The sequence below is a fragment of the Cricetulus griseus genome, chromosome 8, assembly GCF_003668045.3.
Source record: "Cricetulus griseus strain 17A/GY chromosome 8, alternate assembly CriGri-PICRH-1.0, whole genome shotgun sequence".
NCBI classification, from domain to species: Eukaryota; Metazoa; Chordata; class Mammalia; order Rodentia; family Cricetidae; genus Cricetulus; species Cricetulus griseus.
The window spans coordinates 75,136,416-75,157,959 of NC_048601.1; the positions used below are offsets into that span (position 1 = coordinate 75,136,416).

General features: G+C 50.5%; 1 protein-coding gene across 5 annotated transcripts in view; it reads right to left on the minus strand.

The window, feature by feature from the left end:
• Rab11fip5 (RAB11 family interacting protein 5) overlaps positions 1-21,544 on the minus strand; it is a 40,071-nt gene that overhangs the window by 4,600 nt on the left and 13,927 nt on the right. The window contains exons 1-5 of one of the 5 annotated variants that reach the window (XM_035448584.1): positions 13,330-13,749; positions 9,329-9,765; positions 8,554-9,232; positions 3,075-3,093; positions 1,105-2,861 (exon numbers count right to left, since the gene is read on the minus strand). In XM_035448584.1, the coding sequence (XP_035304475.1) occupies positions 1,105-2,861; positions 3,075-3,093; positions 8,554-9,232; positions 9,329-9,668 (2,795 nt within the window). In that variant the 5' untranslated portion in view covers positions 9,669-9,765; positions 13,330-13,749. Of the gene's footprint in view, positions 1-1,104; positions 3,094-8,553; positions 9,233-9,328; positions 9,766-13,329; positions 13,750-21,544 lie in introns of those variants that run through there. The other 4 variants (XM_035448583.1, XM_027428742.2, XM_027428743.2 and 1 more) reach the window with 4 other exon arrangements.

The window sequence follows — 21,544 nt, forward strand, 5'->3', positions numbered from 1 at the left end:
CCTGATTTCTTGGGTGTCACCAGCAGGCCCTACTGCTTCCCTTACTGAAATCTCCCTGCTTACCCACCTGGACTGGGAATTCATTGGGCCTGGCACAAAACAGATAATCAGCAACCCTGGGCAACTGAACATATGAGCCAGCAGGTGTCTGAGCAGACTGGGGGCCTCACAGAGGCCAGGGCTAGATCCTAAGGAGCACCCCACCCTCACCACCTCACCTGGCCCAGCTGCTCTGCTCACACCACCTTCGTTCAGGACCCTATAGCCTCACTGTCCCACTGGGCTCTGGTGTCCTTGCTGAGTCACACTCACTGAAGCTTGCTCTCAAGCCCTCTGCTCTCATCACCCTCGTCACCCTCTGGTGGAGTATGAAGTTGTGGCCCCTCTGTTTTGGCCAGAGCCTATTGCCATTGAGACCACAACCACACAGGCATCAGCTGTCCACTCTGCTGCCCTAAATGGATGGGAGCCCAGCCCAGAAAACCACCAACAAGGCAAGCCAGAAAGGCACCTGCTGCAGCTGGAGAGCCTTTTCCAGGGGCTATGGGTGTGGAGAGCATTGAAGGAAGGCTTGCTTCCCTTTTTCTAAGACTGTCTTCAGCTGCTTCTAAGGTCAAAGTCCTAGACCCTCTCCCAGGCCTCTGCTTCCTCAATCTGTCTGGACTGGAAACTGCTGTGGACCCAGTGCTACCTGTTAACACTCCCAAGGCCTGAGAAGCATCACCCCTCTGTGGAACCCCACTCCCCCAACCATGGCATCTCTGTACAGCACATGCAGCTTTCACCCCCATCTCCTGCCAGGGAATGCTGACTCCCCCGAATCTCAGTCCTCAACCCCTATCCTTGTCAGGGGTTATTTCCCAAACCTCCGGCTTGTGGGGCCACCCTGATGGTGCAAGGTCCTACATACAATAAACAGTTTCAGATCTGGTTCTACAGAAGCTTGTGACTTCAAAGCCTTAACCACTAGCCTCCAAATAGAGCAGACCCTTATCATGTGCCCTTGGCAAAGATGTAGCCAAACTATGAAACACTTCTACCCGTATGTCACTATGCCCCTCATCCCCCCTTTCCTCCTGGGAGGGGTTCTGAGTGGATGCTCACCTGCCACTGAGCTGGGGCTCCTCAGCTGGTCGTGTCTCCAAGGGCAGAAGCGCAAGCGGGGAGGCTGGGGTGGCTGCAGCACGGTCTTCCCCATATGGTGTAGGGGAGCCCCCAGTGGGGGAGAACTCAAGGGGGCCAAGGGGTGAAGCTGACTCCTCGGGAGGTGAGGAAGAAGAGGTCAAGGGCCAGGCTACAGGCAGGGGAGGGCATGGAGGGCCTGGTACCCCATGGCGGTGGCTGGCCCAAGGTGGGAGAAGGGGAGGTGTGAAGGCAGGCTCTGGGGGTGTGGGCAGCTCTTCTGGACTGGAGTGGACAGGGGACTCCCTTGACCCTGGTGGTGATGCGGATGGGAGGCTGGGGGGATCTTGGCTCTCCTGACGTAAGAAGGGATTCAAGGCATCTTCCTCCTCCTCTGAGGCCCACAGATCAGCCTGCTGAGGAGTGGCTGACAGAAGCTCAGACCCCTCTTTGGCTAGCTCCTGGCTCTGGGTTTCAAGACTCTCACCTGTATCTGAAGCCCCCCAGACCTTCTGACTCAGAAGAGTTGAGCTGGGTGAGCTACGGGATCTGGGGATGGGCCCCTCAAGACAGCTGGTGGGACTAGGTGGAAAGGCCCCAGACCCAGGAGCACCAGTATCTCCGACCAGCTCTTCAAGTTCTGGCTCACCCATCAGGGTCCCAGAGGGCAGGCTGTGCAATTCCTCCAACTCTGGATTTACCCCCTCCTCCTTGGAGTCTTGGGAACCAACAACCAATTCGCGTGGGGTGGTGTCTTCTTCTACCCCTGGCCCCCCACTATTCTCTTCCTCCTCTTTTTCCTCCTCTTCCTCCTCCTCCACCTGGGAATTTGTGGGTGTGAAGAGGCGTGGTGGCTTGGGAGGTGGTGGGCCAGGCCATGGCCCCTCATCCAATCCCTGCTCAGGCTCTAGCTCCAACTGCAATGCAGGGTGCCCCTCGCTCTCCACGGGGTGCACAGCAGCTGGGGATTCAGGCTGCACCTGGGGAGGAGGCACCTCATCGGATTCTCCCTGCATGGTGGATGAAACAACCTCTGCTGTAGGAGAAATGGTGATCACATCCCAAGGCCAGGAATCCTCCACTGTGTTCAGCTCCTGGAAAAGCTGGCTTCCATCTTGGGGAGTCTCCTCATCCTGGCCCCCAGGAATGTCATCTGAACCAGGAAGTCTCTCCCACACACTGAGCACTTCTGGGGAGCTGAACAGAGATGTCCCACTGTCTGCTGGACTCTGCCCCGCTCCCACTTCTGAGGCAGGAAGCTCCCGGTCTGGTGTTGAGGCTGAGGCTGGGGCTGAGGCTCGCAGGTGCAAATGGGCTGCTCTGGAAGATGGGCCAGTCCCTGAAGACTCAAGGGGTCCTGGGTCAGACACACTTGTGCTTGCCTGGTCCAGGCCTGAGTCCACAGGCACCCTGGGCTCCAGCCTTATGCTGCTTCCACCTCTTCCTCCCCCAGATTCTCTCTGGGGCTCTGTTGCTTTCACTGCCATGGTCCCAGAGCCTGGGTCTTGCAGCCCATCCTCCTCCAGCCCCATTTCTGTAGGGGCCAGAATCTCACTCCCGGCCTCTGGCTGCAGCCTGCCAGCAGCAAAGATGTCGAAGGTGTCGTCCCACTCAGGCAGGGCTTTCCCAGGGGAGGCCAGGGGGGCCAGGCTGGCCCTCGAGGCACTGGGGAGAGAGGGAGCAGGTGAAGGAGAATTTAGTGCTATGTCGGCTTTGAGCTCCTCGAAGAAGGGGTTGCTCTGCAAGGAGGTGAGGAATGGATTGGTGACCCCCAAGAATCCGGATGGGGTGGCTCCAGGGACAATGGTGGCAGCAGCAGCAGTGGCAGCAGCAGGGGAGGTGGCTGCAAAAAGGTTAGTGCTTAGCATGGGAGCAGCGGCGGGAGCAGGAGTAGGGGGGGCCAGAGCCCAGGGGGAGCAGGGGTGAGGAGGAGCGGCTGGGTCAGATTCTACCTGAGGAGACACGTCCAGGCTGTGGAGAAGACAAAACCATGAGCCTCCTGGTTAATGCTGAGACTGGAAATATCCCTGACAAGTACCATCCCAACCCCCACCTCCAGGCCAGGTGCCACACCATCACACAGGCTAAATGCAGCCACATGACCCAGGGACCAAATGAAGGAAGGCCCCAATATTAAGAGGCACCAAAGGGAAGAATGCTGGGAGAGCTCATGGGCAAAGACAGCACTAAGAGAGCCGAGCAGGGTGCCTGGGACTGCAAACTGAAATAGACTATGTTCCACTGAGCTCTTGCAGGAAGGGATAAGGACGGGGCTGTCATCAGGTAGGACAAGGTATCCAAGAGAGCTCACCCCTTTTGTTTCATGGGGACGGGGCAGAAAAACTGGCTAAGGAGCACATGGCATCTTCTGGGCACACCCACTACCAGCAGAGAGCACACACTCTCACTTTACCCCTCTTGTGGGCCAGCCTTGGAAGATGTGACAAAGGGGTACACACTGAACTAAGAGCCTTCACTTCCCCAGGACACAGACACAATCTACAACACAATGAGAGAGAAAAGCCAACCAAACACTCTAGTGTGAGCAGACTGGTAGGGGCCTGACTTGCAATCAGACCCCCTACTTTGATGGCCTCACCCCTGCTATCCAGTAGGGTCCCTCCTCACAGGCAGCTTTTCAGTTCTCTTAGCTCCTGGGGCCCTCTTACTTCACCCCTCCTACATAAATTTGAGCATCCAGGGAACCTCCTCCTATCCAGCTCTCCCACTCAACCAGCAACTGCACAGACAGTACTGGTGGTGAGCTGAGGCAGCTCTGCTAGCCAGTCATGAAACCGGGGTGGGGGGTGGGCAGGTTGTGGCAGGAGGCTGGGCTGTCTGGAACTTGCCACACTCTTCCAGGAACTCAAGGGCTAGACTAGACCGGTTGTACACAGGGCCTAATAGGCAACAGGAAAGCATCCAGATCCACAAAAACAAGCATGGAAGAGGAGGTCAGCCTCCTCGGCAGGACACAGTCAGATTTTCCTAAGGATTTAGCTTTCAAAGCTGCACATGGTGGTGTATGCCCCATGGGGAGATGGAAGCCGGAGGATCAGAAGCAGGGTGTCATCTGCACCTGGATTACATGACATCCTGTCTTAATAAGCCAATAAATTTAAAGGAGGCTGGGGCTATGATTCGGTTGGCAGCATGCTTGCCCAACATGCATGAAGCTCTGGGTTCCATCACCAGCACTGCATTAACCAGGTGTGGTAGCACGAGCCTTTAATCCTCGGACTGGGGAGGAAGACCCAAGACCAAGTCATCCCCAAGATACACAGCAATTTCAAAGGCAATCTGTGATAGATTGAGTCCCTGCCTTTAAAAAGAAAAAAAAAAAAAAAAAAAAAAAAAGGCTGGACGTGGTGCACACACCTTTAAACAGCACTTGGGAGGAAGAGGCACAAGGAGGCAGGAGAATTTCTCTGAGTTGAGGCCAGCTAGTCTACATAACAAGCTCCAGGACAGCCAGGTTACAGGGTGAGACCCTGTCTCAAAACAAAACAACAAGAAGTAATTTTTAAAAATCCAGCCTTCAAGGATTCTTGTGAGCTTATTTCTCCCTAACCAAGCAGGAGGGTGGAGTCTCAGTCTGCTCCCCACCTCCAGACAGCGATGGAGAGGGAAGGAAGGCAAAGTTCCCACATCCCACCTCCAGCTCCCAGGGCTTCTCTGCTTCTACAGACACGGGAAGACACTGAAATGGGAAAACTCTGTGCCTGGGGTCCCAACTCCCACAGATGTCTCCTCCTCCTTCCTTCCAGGTAGGTAGGTCCCAGGGCAGAGCCACAAATCTAGTCCTGGAAGTTAGGGAAACGAGAAGCAATGCACTAACCACCACTTGAGTCACAGCCTGTTTGAGGCATCCATAGCACCCAAGCTACATCCCACAACAGGGCTGGGGTGCTCTGAACTCTGAACGACACAGCCTCTCTCTAGGCCTCTCATGATGATAGCCCTAATGACCCCATCAGCACAGCACAGCAGCAAGCTCAGGCCTGCCTGACAAGCCCACACACACATACACACACTCACCCTCAGGCTTACAGCAATCTGCTGCCAGTCAGACTGGAGGGACAAAGGCACCAGGGAAGCACCACAAGGAGCCCCAGGCTCTGTCAGCAGCCTCCTCCCACCATGATTCCCCAGAGATGCACACAAACTGGTTGGTATGGAATCAGCAAAGGGCTCTCTCTTGAGGCCAGGGTTCTAGGCAGCAGGCCCAGCAGGTTTCCCAGAGCCAGCAGAGCTTGCTAACATCCTGCCTGTTCTCGCCCTCAGAGCCTCTCCATCTTCACTCTCCCTGCTCCACACCAAACACATATTCTTTCGGTATCGAGCCTAGCCTTTAACAGCTGAGCCATCCCTACGGCAATCAAGCACACATTCTGAAGGCCATTGCTCCTGCCCTGCCAGTGCGCATGGCATGGGGCAGCAGAAGCACATGTCTTTGTGTGGTCTTCTGTGCAGGCTGTGCCCTGTGAACACCCCTGCACGCTGGAGCCTACCCAGCCAGCCTCCCCCTCCCAAGTAGGGTACAACATATGCTGATTTGTCTCCCTCAGGGCCAAATACTGGGAAGAGAAGTGAGAAGTCCAAGCAGCCCTGTCCCTTCAACCCATGGAAATAAGCTTTAGGGCCCACAGAAACCTCAAGACAACTGGTTGGCCTGCCATTTGATGTCAACCACCAATTTACAATGCTTCTCTCCACCCCCAGCCCTCGCTTTAAAGTATTTTGAGATAGTGTCTCTCTATGGAGCCTAGGTTAGCCTCAAACTCACAGCAATCTTCCCGCCAGGGCCTCCTGGCTGCTGGGATTACAGGAATGTGCCACCATTCCCAGATGCCCTTCTCATCCTTAAAAACCACACCCTGGGGCCATCTCTGGAGAAAGCAGGTTTCACTACTAGCTGGGGCTTCCTTGGGATGAGATGAGCTCTGTGTTCCATACACTAGTTGCAGAGGTGGTAAGTGGCTCTATGAAGGCTGCCCACCAGTCCTCAAAGGTTAAAGCCAGCCTTTGAGACACTATCTGATTTTGGCCAATGATCCCTCCTGCGCTTCGGAAGCTCCTGGCACCTCCTAAGATGTGCCCCAATTTCCAGGAAACCTGTCCAGGAGGTGTGCTTATCCTCTTATCATCAGGACAAATAAGGGGGCACAGAGGGGCCTTCTAAGCTTAAGTAGAGATCCTAGCATCATCTTCCAAGCCAGATCAAGGCTGACAGAGTAACCATTCTGGGAAATATTGCCACAGATGGGACAGGCAATATGCTATTAGCCCGAGGGCACATCAGATGAGCCACTCTTTCTACAACCACCAGACACCTGCCTACCACATCTTGGGAAGGGCTAGGCAGACCCCAAAGTGCTATATTCCATTTACTATAACACCCCTGGCTTTATGTTGCACTAGAATTACCCTCAGTTAAATATATTTTTTGCTTTAGTATTTGATCCCTTTCTGTGTTCAAAGGTTTCTGTGAGAGAAAGGAACAAAAAACAAGGCACCCTGGCACAGGAAGACCTAACATGTGTGGCCTGTCTTAACTCAAGTACAGGACACAGCCATGCCACAGACCAAAACCAATGGCTCAGCAGGTCCTGTGGCCCAGGTGAGGCTCAGTCCCATCCCAACCCCTCTCAGGCTCACATCAGTAGGGATCAAGGGTAACAGCCACATGTCATCAGAGGCACACTGTGTCAGGAGGACCAGGAGGATCATCATGTAGCTACTGAAATCTACAATGTTGCCTCAAGCCTCTCCAAGGAGCACAAATGCCATGCGGAGTCACTAGAGGGCGCCACTGCACTTACTCAAACTTTCAGGATTTGTGACAGTAGCCCCTGGGTATAGGCGACCCAAGCCCCAAGGCCTGTGGGCTGGCTCTCCAGGTTCCAGGTAGAGATCCTCCAGCTGTAAATAGTTACAGCAGTTCTGGTTCTAACCTGCAAGTGCTGCCCTGAGCTGTCTTGTTTCTCAGCTTTCTCCCTAGAACTCTGAACAAGCATTCCAACCAACAACTGCTCCTCTTGGGCCAGCTTTCCCTTCTGCTACAGGCACCCAAGGTTAGAGTGCTGGAGCAGGGGCTTACAGTCCATGAAAGCAGCTCCTCTTGCTTTACCTGGATGCTTGGCCCAAAGCCTGCTGTGAAGCTGCCACCTACAATTGGCCCAAGGCAAGCAGGCAGGGTGCTTAGGTACCCTGGCCTCTCATGAGGCCAGGAAAGAAATCCTCTCTACCTTCTGTCAATCAAAGACCTAAGTTTTCTGGAGCATAAGGAAAAAGGAGATGGAAGGAAACTAGAAGTGAAACTACAGCTGCAAGGTTCAGCCCCTTCCCATCTGCTGGGAAAACAGTTGTAGCGTCTTCACAACTGGCCCCAGCCTTCTATATACCCAGTGAATAGGAGAGGTAGACTTGCTGAGGGGACAAACAACTGGCTCCAAGACACTAGGTGGGACTGCCACCAATGCTGGGCACCAGGACAGACTTCTGGAGTCTTCATGGATAGCCTCTTTAGGGCCCTGCCAAAGAATACAACGGTTGCCCTATCTTGGAATAACATGGGGGTGGGGACCAGAGACCTGGATCAAGAGAGAGAGGACTAGGCACATTCCCAACAGAACAGAGTCACCAGCTCTCCCAAAAGGGCTCAAAAAAACACTAGGCCAGGGCTGGAGAGATGGCTCAGCGGTTAAGAGCACTGGCTGCTCTTCCAAAGGACCTGGGTTCAATTTCCCAGAACCCACACGGCAGCTCACAACTGCCTATAACTCCAGTTCCAAGGAATCTGAACCCTCTCACAGACACACATGCAGGCAAAACACCAAAGCACATAAAAATAAATCAATCTTAAAAAAAAAAAAAAAAAAAAAAAAACTAGGCTTTGGTGGGGAGACTTATTTCAAGGGAGTTGCTGTGGTCTCTTTCCAGGCTAGGAAGTCAGTAGGGGGGAAGGGGAAGGATGCAGGAACGACTATTTAACTCTTGTCCCTCAGGGGAACAAGACTCCAGAGCCAAGTGGGCAGCCAGGGAAGTCATCTAGCTTCAGACAGGGTAAGGTGTCTGAAGGCACAGTCTCTAGTCACAAGGCTTCCTTACCTTACGGTGAGAAAGCAAGAGACGGAGGCCAGGAAACCAAGAAGCACACGAATGCCCCCTCCCTTGTTTGTACTACCAACTCAAGCATCAGGGCCTGGGCCCACCTTGGTCCATGGGACCCCCATGGCACTATGTCCTTGCAACTCACCTGTGTCGGTGGACATAGCGTGAGTCTTGGCTCAGGAAGACAGGGTACCCCACCTAACCATGCAAAGCTAGAGCTCAGGCAGCCTGCTCCTTGCTCCTCCCAGCCTCAGGCCCCGGGGGCAAACATCCAACCTCCTCCACACAGAGCAAAAAGTAGCCTTATTAGATATGTACCTGGGCTTCTGAGTTGGCTCCTTGGATTCTCTCAGGCCAAACCAGCTACTCTTGGCCTTTTCCTCTCCGGTGGATGAGTGGTGGGGGGAGGCTCCCAGAGAAGGACTCCCTTTCTCTCCAACTGAGCCACGGCGGCTCAGCCCCTGGTGATGGTGGTGGTAGTGGTGATGGAAAAGCCCCATTCGGGGCTTCCGCTCCTTCTCTGCCATAGCCTCAGAGGATGCCACCATGGGTGTGGCAACCTGGACTGGCTTTCCCTCTGGAGGCCGGGTGCCCTCTTCTGCTCCAGAGCAACTGGCCCCTAAGGCCAGCACTTTGGCCTGAGTGCTCAGTTCCTCCTGTCCAGGCACGGCCTCCGAGCTGCTGGTGCCACGGCTGCCTCTGCCCCAAGAGTCATCTGAGGACCGAGGCCCCTCTTCAGAAGGCCGGGGTGGGACACTGTGTAGGGTGCTTGAGGGTGGGAAGGGGCCTGAGATGGAGCTGCGGTGCCGTATGGGGGGCTGAGGCTCCTCATTGTACACATGGCTCCCATTGACACAGAGGGAAGAGCGGGAGGCACCATCAAGGTGGCCTTGGAGCTCAAGAAGAGCCCGGGGAGGAGCTGCACGTAGCTGGCTGGCCTCATCACTATAGGTCCTCTTGTGAGTGAGCAGCTTGGGGGACTGTGTAGAGTCCCTGCCTGGAAAAGAAATGCGCACTGTGTCAGCATTTGGAAAGAAGATCCCTGCCTCTCTTCCACACCACCTGGGAAGAACCCACCCTTTCTCTTGCTTACCCCCTTCAGTGGACAGCCAGCTGCTGTGGCTTGGTGAGCGGGTGAGGAGCTCGGCTCCAGGGCCTTGGTAGACCAGGCTTCCGCTCGTAGAGGACAGGGTGCTGTCAGAGCCCAGTGAGGTATTGGACTGCGTGAGCGAGGACTTGCGTAGCTTGTTGCGGAGAAAGAAACCTTTGGCTTTGCCCATCTTGGCCAGGCTGCCCAGTTCAGGGTCCTCCAGGGCGCTGCTTGGGAGAATAGCTGAGGCAGATTCCAGCTCATACTTCTTCTTGCCCTTGACCTTGTCCTTGAGCTTGCTGAATGGAGACCGGGGCTTGTCCTTCGCGGAAAGGTCGAACATGCTGGCGCTCAGGTTGTTGCGTGTGAACTGGATGGTCACCTGGATCTCACCACGCTCCTTCTCCTGTTTGCCAGGCTTGGAGTGCAGTTTGTACCACCTAAGAAGAGAAGAAACAGGACAGATCTCTGGTCACAGAGCCCTTCCTTACTTCTGAGACCAGCTATAGACCCATCCCCACCCCCACCCCCACCCCCACCCCACCCTCACCCCCACCCCCACCAGCCCCTGCGCTGGCTCACAAACTTGTGTTTTGGAACTATCAATATAATTGAGAAACTCCCAGACTTGTCTATAATGGAGAAAACCACATCCTGAGTTAGGAATGCTCCACAGGTACCAATTGAGCAGGGAAGCAGTGACCAGGCCACAGCACGGCCCCACCTAGTGCTTTCCTGGAGCTTACAGACCTATCACCCCTACCTGTCACCCTGAAGCCCAAAGGGGTGAGGCAGGGCCTGTTGAGAACTGACCTGTCACCCCTACCTGTCACCCTGAAGCCCAAAGGGGTGAGGCAGGGCCTGTTGAAAACTGCCCTGTATCCAGGCCCCTGTATAGACAGTCCTAGCCATGATTCACACTATCTCCTCTGGCCAGTCCCAGCAGAGGTCTACTCTGAGCCACCAAAAACACGCAGAGGCCCAGCCGAGCGGTGGTGGCGCACGCCTTTAATTCCAGCACTCGGGAGGCAGAGGCGGGCGGATCTCTGTGAGTTCGAGGCCAGCCTGGTCTCCAGAGCAAGTGCCAGGATAGGCTCCAAAGCTACACACAGAGAAATCTTGTCTCGGGGAAAAAAAAAAAAAAAAAACCACAGAGGCCCAGGACGCTAGTGTATGTACGCACACTCCTCACCCATACACTGACTCACCCCAAGTCCTGCCAAAAACACTTCTGTGAAGTGGAGGAGCAAACAGGCATGACTGAGACCTCAGACAAGGGGGGGGAGGGGCTTCATCCCCTCCTTGCCCACTCTAGCCCTGCCAGGTATTCCCCCAAGGGGTTTCATCACTCTGTCCTACAGATTGGCGCGGACTGAGAACAGTAGACAGGCAAGGAAAGGGACACTCAGGCGCGGACTGAGAACAGTAGACAGGCAAGGAAAGGGACACTCAGAGCCAGGTTCTCATCACTCCCAGGCCCATGTTCCTCAGCTACACTCTTTCCAGGCAGTCACAGGGACAAACCCTGCTTTGTCCATAATGGCTCCAGGTGTGGAGAAGGATGACGTTCTGCTTTGTTAGTTTTTGTTTTAGAGCCCCAGCCTGTCCTTGAACTCACTATCTAATTGAAGTTTACTGTGAATTCTGCCATCCCAAGCGCTGGGATGACAGCTGTGCACCCCCACACCCACTTACCTCGGCACCTCTCTAGAGACTGAATATATACTGTTGCCATGCAAGGAGCAACTGGACTCCTCAGTTTTCACCTGTTGGGATGCAATCTTGTGTCCACCAAACACTCTCTCACAGAGATTGATAGCACCTCTACTTACAACAGCCCAAACTTGGAAGTCACTAAGATGCCCTTCAATAGGTAAATGCAAAAACACACTGCTATAGACAGTGGATTTTCTTTTTTCCTCTTTCTTTCTTTCTTTCTTTCTTTCTTTATTTTTTGTTTGTTTTTGTTCTTCAAGACAGGGTTTCTCTATGTAACAGCCCTGACCTTCCTGGAACACTCTTTGGAGACCAGGCAGGCCTCTAACTCACAGAGATCCACCTACCTCTGCGTCCCTAGTGCTGGGATTAAAGGCATGGGCCACCACAACCCAGTCAGACAGTGGAATTTTATGCAACGATAAACAAAAATGAGCTACAGAGCCATGAAAAGACACAGGAAGATTTGTAAACAGATAAGAGAAAGAAGTCAACTTGATAAGGCTTCATAGATGCCACTGTATGACATTCAAGGAAAGACAAAACTATCAAGACAACAAAAAGATCAGGGCAGAGCACAGCAGGCAATGCACATCTGTAATCCTACAACTTGGGATGCTGAGGCAGGTGTACCCCTGAAAGCTTGAGGTCAGTCTAGGCTACAACTGATCTCAAAAGAAAAAATCAGAACAAAACACAGAAAAGAGATCAGCGGCTGGCAGGAGACTGAGGGGGAGAAACAGGAATGAACAGGCAGAGAATTTTTATGAATGAATGAGAATTTTTATAGGGGTGAGACTATGCAGATGATGCCATCATGGAAAATGGTGTCATTGTGTTTGGCAAAACCCAAAGAATGTGCAATGCGCAGAATGAGCCCTGATGTATAATCAGCCAGGTATGCAAAAGCAGGGGGCCTGCCACAAGTCCAAGAGCAGCCTGGCGACACAAACGTTTCTAGGCAAGCTGGGGACTACATAGTGAGGCCCTGTCCCAAAAAATACGCAACAGAAAAACTGATGCTTTGATATTAGTGCCTCAGCCTTAACAAATACACTACACTGGCCAGATGTTAGCAACATTTGTGGTTTGGGGAGTGGGATGGTGGGGGACAAAATTCAAACTTTAACTCACTTCTCTGAATCTAAAACTAAAACTGCTCCTTAAAAAAGCAACTCAATGGGACCATACACAACCTTTACAGAGCATTACATTAAATGGCTCATAACGCCTGATACTTCAGCTCCAAGGGTGCCCTCTTCTGGCCTCCACAGGCACTGCACTCACATGCACACAGATTAGTGTGGGATTAGTGGATTCCGTGTCAGTCACAGTGATGTTATTTTGCCCCATATTTGTATCTTCAACGGGAAAGGGTTATCTTATATCATAGTGTCAGAGGCTTCAGTTCATGGTCCATGCCTCCTCATTCTGAGCCCTTGGTGAGGCTGCAGGAGGACGTGAAGGAGGCTGCCCACCAGGGACAGATGCCTCGCTGGTGGCATCTCCTCTGGAATGACAGTATAATGGCTACTAGGACTCACATTGGGGACAGTGCTCCCTGGCTTTGGGAATCCTCACAGAAATGCTCAGAGTGCACTTCACTAACCTCCCAGGTCCTCCTGGACCTAATAGAGCTGTGGAGCAAGCTGGTGTGATTTGTTTAAACAGCAGGTTTGGATCAGGGTCACTGGTGACACTAACACTATAAGTAGGGTTTCTCAGAAACAGAACATTAATTTTCTCTCAAAGCATCCCCTGCTAAACTGAAGACATGCTCAGTTGGTAAGGTGTCTGCCATACTTGAGGACCTGAGTTTGGGTCCCCAGCACCGACATAAAGAGCTGGACATGATATCATGTGTCTGTTACCCCAAGGCTGAAGAAGAGGAGGGTCCCTGGGCTCACTGGTCATCCACTGTGGATAGTCTGAGAGCTCCAGATTCCAAGAGAGATCCTGTCTCAAAAATAAGGTGGGGAGCAATAGAGAAAGACCCCAGAAATTGACCTCTGAGACACACACACACACACACACACACACACACCCCCACCACACACACACACACACACGGACACGGACACGGACACACACACACACACGCCCCTGCAGGTTGCTGATTTACCAGTCACAAAGAGGAAAAGGTATCTGTATGAAGGAGTTAGATCATATCCTTTAAACTGAGCCCCAGCTTCTTAACCTGGAGGTTGTGACCCCCATAGAGAAAACTGAATGTGGAGTTGTGAAAAATTGAACAAGAAAGGTCTGCGAGTGAGTAAAACCAAACTTACCTCAAAATCAAACCTGTAATGAATCCAAGGTGTTATTGCCTCAGACACCTTTGCTGCAGCCTCAGGTCTGAACACCGGACAGGTACACTTTGTGCTGTTCACACCCATCACACCACACACCAGCCAGTGCTGCCCCAATCGCCTCAGCTCAGATTCAAGACTACTATATGTTATGAATCTCCATGTTATCACTGCATACACAAAGTTTTCTGGTTTTAGAGAATCGCAAGTTTAATCATAAACACAAAGACTTCGTATTTCCCTGCCTCCATTCCTCGGCATGTGAGTTTTACAGTGTGTCTCTGGGATGGATTCGAATGTTTGACTTGAAAGTTACTGTTTGCCGTCTGGAGGATGGTGCAGTTAGTAAGCTGATTGCCCCACAAGCATGAGGACTGAGTTTGATCATCAGCACCCATGTGAAAAGCAGCTGGTTCAGTGACATGTACTTGTAAATCTGGCACCTGAGAGGCAGAGGCAGGCAGATCCCTGATGCTCACTGGCCAACCAGCTTAGCCAACCATTAAGGTCAGCCAGAGACTGTCGAAAAGCAAGGTGGATGGCTCCTAAGTAATGACACTCAGTGTAGTCCTCTGGCCTCTACACACACACACACTTGCACACCCAACCCATCTGCATTTGTACACATACAAACACACATACAAAAATTCCTTTTAGAGCTGACTTGTGTTTTATTTAAAAACAAAGATTAAATTTATTAGAAAGAATATGCTTAATATGGAAACAATTTATACTTTAACAAATACTTAAAATTAAAAATCATTAAATGGATTTTGGTGGAATTAGAACACTTTCTAGGAATGTTTGAAACAACCCTAAAAAATACTTTTGCCATTTTGCAGTATTCGAAGTGGTGATCTCAGCATTGCTTATAAAATCAAAATATCTGTCAGCTCTGTAAACTGTTGAAGATGCTCTACATTCTGCAGTAGCAGATATCCAGCCAAGATTTATTATTGGTATTATTAGGTTTTGTTCTTTGGGAAAAGTTTCACTGTATAGCTTTGGCTGGCCTGAAATTCATTATGTAGACCAGGCTGGCCTAGAACTCACTCTGTAGACCAGGCTGGGCTGGAACTTGCAGCAATCCCCCTGCCTCTGCCTCCTGAGTGTTGGGATCACAGGTGTGCATGCTGTGCCCCGCTGAGAGTTGATTCTTTATGTAAAAATAAACACCTTAATCTCATTAGTGTGTAAATTTGCTTTCCTTTTTAATAAATGGAAAATTATATATATATATATACCTATATATATATATAATTACTTTAAAATACATTCCTTTTTTAAATTAACATTTTATTTGATGTGTATGGGTGTTTTGCCTGCATGTATGTCTGTGTACCACACATGTGCAGATGCCTCCCAGACCAGAAGAGGGCATCAGATCTCCTGGAACTGGAGTCAGGCATTTGTGAGTCACCCTGTGGGTGCTGGGAACCAAACCTGTGTCCTCTGCAAGAACAGTTAATACTCCTTACCACGGAGCCATTTCTCCATCCCCTCTCTGTTTTCCCCTCTTTGAGGACTTATTCTATGGGGCTGGGTGGGAAGTCTCCATTCAGAGCACATATGCTAAAACTGGAATTGTACAGTGGTCATCGTGACTCCTGCAGGAGGACGACATGCAAATTTATGAAGCATCCTGTTAAAAACTAGGAAGAAGAAAAGCACAGGTTTAGTCACTACATGATAACCCATCACATGGTCATGCTATGCATTTTAAAAACAAATTTCTATTACTGCCCTTTCAGACGGCTTCAGGTCTTTAAAAAAAATAAGTTATATTTTAATTTAGTGAGTGTGTATTTTGTCATGGAGCTACGGAGAGATAGTGTGTGTTTATGTGCCACAGTGCAAGTGTGAGGTCAGAGAACAACTTTTGGGAGTTGGTTTTGTCTTGTGGTGTGGGGCCTGGGGAATAAACTCAGGTGTTCAGGCCTGGCAGTAACTGCCTTTATGTGCCGAGCCACCTCACTGGCCCTCTAATGGGACTTTTAATATAAACGCCCAAGAGGATGGAGAGATGGCTGACTATGTAAGGTACTTATTGGACAAGCATGAGGACCTGAGTTTGAAATTCCAGAACTCAGATGTGGATGTGGCCAGCACTGTCAGAGGCAGAGACAGGGCGACTCCCGGGGCAACAGCCTGGCTCCAGGTTCAGAGAGAGCCCTGTCTCAAAGGAATAATGGCAGAGAGTGACAAAGTAGAACACCTGATGTCTTCATCTTTATGTACAAATAATTTACATACACAGTACACACACATACACACAAATTCAAAATAAAATACTAAGAGCGGTAGTGTTGGCTCAGTGGTAAAGAGCTCTTGTTGCTCTTGCAGAGGACCTGGATTCCATTCCCAGCATCCACATGGCTGCCCACAACCATCTCTTAACTCCAGTCCCAGGGGATCCAATGCCTTCTTCTGACCTCCGAGGGCACCAGGCACACACAGTGCACAAACACATAATGCAGGCAAAACACTTATATACTCAAAATAATAAAATAAATATATCTAAAATAATTTTTGGCTTTTTTTTCAAAGCTTTGTTAATTATGCATACAGTGTTATATCTGCATGTATGTCAGAAGAAGGCAACAGATCTCATTACAAATGGTTCTAAACCACCATGTGGTTGCTGGGAATTGAACTCAGGACCTCTGGGAAGGGCAGCCCATGCTCTCAACCTCTGATCCATCTCTCCAGCCCCACCCCCTTTTTGTTTTTTACTTTTCAAAATTGGGTTCCTTTTGTAGCCTTGTTTGTCCTGGAACTCACTCTGTAGACCAGGCTGGCCTTGAGCTCACAGAGATCTGCCTGCCTCTGCTTTTATACAAAGGATTTTTATATAAGAACACACCCCCATTCCCAACTTCCTCTGCCTCTCGGGAGCCCTAAGTTGCCAGTGTTGTGGGGAAGGCTGCCTTGCAGTGAGGAATGGTTGTCATATGCTCTGAGGGATGGCTGCATGTATGTCCACTGTGTGTATGGACAAGGAAGGGGCTCTGAGCCTGTTGGCACCAATGGTAATCACCTTGACCTCTTTCTCATGCCTTCACCCTTGAGTAGCTGGTCTGTAGATCAGGCTGCCTCAAACTCAGAGATCTATCTGCCTGCTGATACAACTTATTTTCTGGAGAAAACACTTTCTTATGTAGTCATACTAGCCTTGAACTCAGACCATTCCTCCCGTCTCAACCATCACAGCGCTGTTTCAAGCATGCACAACCACTCCCTGCTTAGCCTGAAGGTCACATGCAGCATAGAGATGGCCGGGGTGAGAGGCTGCAGGGAATGAGCTCATCCTCCGTGGCTATTTTTGTACTGCCTGAATCTTTAATAAGGAGCATCTACCACTGCTGTGATAGGAAGAAGAACAGCGCTTGAGCTCCTGTCTTCCTCTCCAGCTTCTGGGGCCACCGAAAGGGGTGGCTCTAGGGACTTCTCCTGTGAAAGGCAGGGGTGTTGGCAGCCCAGGCTACGGCTTGACCTTCTCCCTGTGAGGTCACTGTCCCATCTGATACTTCTCCCAGGAAATTCAAGTCTCTCTCTGGGAGGCCAGGAAGGAAGAAGGGCTTTGCCCAATGTGATGGTTAATATTAACTGTTGATCTGAATGATGGAAAGATACCTAGTAAGCAAGCACATCTAAGAGGGATTATCTTTTAGGTTCACTGATACGAGAAGACACACCTTAACTGAGGCACTGTCCCATGTGCTAGAGCCCTGGCCTGAGTAAGGACGAAAGGGGAGCTAAGCACTGCATTTGTTGCTCTCTGCTTCCTGACTATAGACAATGTGACCAACTGCCTCACATTCTTGCCAGGATGACCTCACTGACACTATGGACTGAACCTCCAAATGCGACCTAAATCATATCCTTTGTCCCTTAACCCTTAAGTTGCTTTTGTGAGGGTATTTTATCACAGTAAAGGGGAAAGTGTTTAAGACACTCAGCATTTCACAGATTCTCTTATCCAGAGAAGTCTGGGGCTAAAAATGCCGTGGGGTACAGTAAATTGTCATTCCTGTATAATACAATTAATAAAAGGGCCCAGAGGCTGCTAATGGGGCTTGAACTTCAAGCTGAAGAACAGAAAAGCAAAGTAGCAGGCCACTAGCTCTTTTTTTTTTTAAAGATTTTATTTATTTATTATGTATACAACATTCTGCTTCCATGTACAGCTGCACACCAGAAGAGAGCACCAGATCTTATAAGGATGGTTGTGAGCCACCATGTGGTTGCTGGGAATTGAACTCAGAACCTCTAGAAGAGCAGTAGGTGCTCTTAACCTCTGAGCCATCTCTCCAGCCCAGGGCCACTAGCTCTGACCACTACCTCACACTGAATGGGCTGATTGTGCTGCCCCTCCTCAGCGTGGCTGGAGAATAAATGCCTCATCCTGAGACCCTGATCCTTTCTTAAACACCTCTTATGAATCCTGGGGTTAAAGGTGTGAGTTTAGTCTTTTAGACTAAACTCTTGTGTAGATGTGGGTGGCTTTGGACTCACAGAGATCAGTCTACCTCTTAACCTTGAGTCCTGGGATTAAAGGTGTGTATCACCCGCTCAGCACTTGAGAGGCAGAGGTAGATGAATCTCTGTGAGTTTGAGACCAGCCTGGTCTACAGAGGGAGTTCCAAGACAGGCTCCAAAGCCACAGAGAAACCCTGTCTTGAGAAAAAAAAAATGTGTGTACCACCATCTCCTAGCTTCTGGCTCCTGGTATTAAAGGAGTGTACCTGGCCTCTAGGCTTGTGGCTGACTTTGCTTTCTGAATCCTTAGGCAAGATATAATAAATCACTACATTCCTATCACTCAGTGCCTCTCTGGCCACCAGTTCTGGCACCTTGAGCACCCTGAGGACTTGTCCAGAGCTTAGCCTTCCTCTGGGAGAGGTGACCCTACTCTTGCTGAGATGGCAAAAACATTCAACAAAATTCTTGCTTTCTCATCCCTGGACTAAGTAAGTTCTCAAATACACCCCACCCAGATCTTCTAGGCACCAAGCTACTGTATGCCTCGGGCAAAGGCAGCCACAGACACTGCCTACTGGGTTGACACAGTTGGACACACACCACAGAACCAAGAACAAATGGGCTATGAGCAGCAACTCCCTACAGACTGAGGCTCCCACAGTCTGTCCATGCAAAGGTGGCCACAAACAGCCATGACTTGCCATGCAGTCCTCTCCTAACAAATGGTCACCTCCATTTCCAGGACTGGACAGGGCCTGACTCTGAAAGTCTCAAGTAGTCTCCCTTCTCCTCCCCCTCCCTGTCTCTCCTAGGCCTGCCTGAGTGAGCTTATCACAGCTCTGAGAACCTCAAGTCTCATGCTACGCCTGGCCCATTACTCCCATTCTCAGTTTAGACCCAGGGAAAATCCATCAGGATTTGACCACAACCTCAAGCAAGCCTGGATGGTGGTGCACACGGCCAGATCGACAGCCAAGGCCCCAACCTGCCGGGCATCATCAGTGCAGGATTGTTATCCGTTCATCTCTCCCTCTAGAGACACCAATACTCTCCCTATAACTTATTAAACTATAAAGTCGTGACTGGAGGTAGACAGATGACAGACAGATTGGTGGGGTCACTTCAGATGACTACACTCAGCCCTGGTGGGAACAAGATGAATGGTCCCTGTCTTATCTCCCTCAGTTTGCAAATTTCTCTACCAAATTTCCCTCTACACATTTTATTCTCCAAGACACTCAGGTGGAACCATAAGAACTCTTTGTTTTGCCCTGGGCCCTGCCAAGTCAGGACATGTTTTTCTGTCTGTCTCCAGTTTCCTGGTTTTTAGATAAGAGTCCGGTGATATTACCCAGAGTAGCCTCAAATTCTTGGTCCTCCTGCCTCAGCCTGCCTGATGCTGGGGATACAGCAATGCACCACCACTGCCAAAAGGATATGGCTGTTTTTGTTTGGGGTGCTGTTGCTTTGGATGTAGGCCCTCATGCATTCTAAGCAAGTGTTTCACTACTGAGATACAATACACCTCAGCCTTTATTTTCATATTTGTGTGTGTGTGTGTGTGTGTGTGTGTGTGTGTGTGTGTGTGTGTGTATGAGTGTTTGACCTGCACATATGTCTGTGCACCAGGCGTTGCCTGGTGCCTTTAAAGGCTAGAGGAGAGCATCAGATCCTGCAATTAAAGTTACAGATGGTTGTGAGCCACCGTGTGGGTGCTTGGGAAGTGAACCTGGGTCCTCTGGAAGAGTAGTCAGTACTCTTAACCACAGAGCCATTTCTCTAGCTCCCTAATTATTTTTGAAATAAGGTTTCACTAAGTTGACCCAGCTGACCTTTCCCTTGCCCAGTAACCCAGGCTGACCTTGAACTCTGATCCATCTTTCTCATTAGGCCTGTGTTACCTGGCCTAGCTAAGACATAATTCTTGTGAGATGACTGATCCTAGATGTACCCATCCCTCTCCAAACTGCCAAGAGATAGCACACGTGGGGTAGGGACCGGCCTCAAAAAGCACTTCCTACAAACTAAGTGTGCTAAGATGAATGTGGCCTCTCTTCTCCAAAACCGCTTCTGAAATGCCACAGGAAGAACGGTGATCCCACTAGACCTATGACCCCCCCCCAACACACACCTGGTCCTCAAAGCACAGGTTCCTCAGTCCTTGAAGTTTGTCATTATCTACATGCATGCACCCAAAAATGCTATTCACAGTGCACTTGAAGTTAATACAAGTAAGCAGTAGAATAGACAAGTGTGTACCTTTCATATTGCAGAAGAGCCCCTGGCTTTAGGCTGGGTCTTGGACTAGCTCAGTCAGTAAAGCCCTTGCCATGAAAGTATAAGGACATGAATTCAAATCCCCACACCCCATATAAAGCTGGGCATGCTAGCCCACACCCGTAGCCCCAGTGCTCCTATAAGGAGATGGGAGACAAACACTGGAGAATCTTCAGAAGCCCTTGGGCCATCTAGCCTGGCTTATGCAGTGGCAAAGAACCCTTGACTCGATCAAGACAGAAGATAAGAACTGACACCTGAGGGTTTCCTCTGACCTCCAAGGCATACATTCACATGCACACACATCATACACATATGCCAAAATTAAAGACTCTGAAGCCGAATGTATTTTCAAGAGGCTCCATTTCTGCCCAGTGCACAGTGGTGATCAGGCTACTGCTGCCTGGAGCCACATTTGTGTGAGGGGTTGCAGACAAGTGGGCCAGACCATAACCAGAGTTAACCTCCTGGGGAGCTTGCTCCACACCTGCTGCTTTCTGCCCTGTTCTCCTGGGGAAGAGTCTGAGAGCTGAGTCCCAAGTCCACACATGACCACTGGACTTTGACAAGGAGATAGGCTTGGGGAGGAGGCTCAGCTGACAGGATTCTTAGCTTAGGCCTGGCCTCCATGACTCTGGGTAGAAGGTTCCTCTCCACAAGTTTGCTTCTGTTCTGTTTTGAGACAAGGTATCACGTAGCCCAGGCTGGCCTCCAATTTGATATGCAATTGAGAATGACCTTGAACTTGTGATCCCCTTGCCTCTATCTCCTAAGTGCTAGGACTTCATATGTGTGGAAGCACACTCTTGGCTTTATGCAGTGCTGGGGATGGGAGCCAGGGCCTCAGGCATGCTATACGGGCACTCTACCACCGACTGAGCTACAGCCCCAGCTTCAGCAAGGGTTAGAGGGGCCATGATTGGGATAGAACTCTCATTCCTTCAGTGATCTCTCAGGGCTAGGTCCTGGGACCATGTGACCTCTATGAAAGGACCAGGTCTTCACACCCACCCAATGGGAGAGGATGCCCAGAGGGATCCAGAAGTACCTAGATCAGGAAAGGAAGAGACTGGATTCTGACCTCTAGCCCACCCTTGGCCCTGAAAAGAAACTGAGATCATCGCTGCTTTTCTACCAAACACAGCCCCTCACTATACTAACTAAACACACAGCGCACTGAAATGCCCTGATCCCCTCACAGCCCCATGAGGTCAGGCTGGGAAGCAGCTCCTGAGTCATAAAAACATGGTACAGGGTGAAGTATGTGATCCTATATATGTGTGTGAGAGAGACAGCAACAGCATAGTGTCAATATATAGAAGTTTATCACACACACACACACACACACACACACACACACACACACACACACACGGTTGTTTCATATTGACTGACAGTTGTTAAAAGCATACCCACCACTGCTCTGACATACATA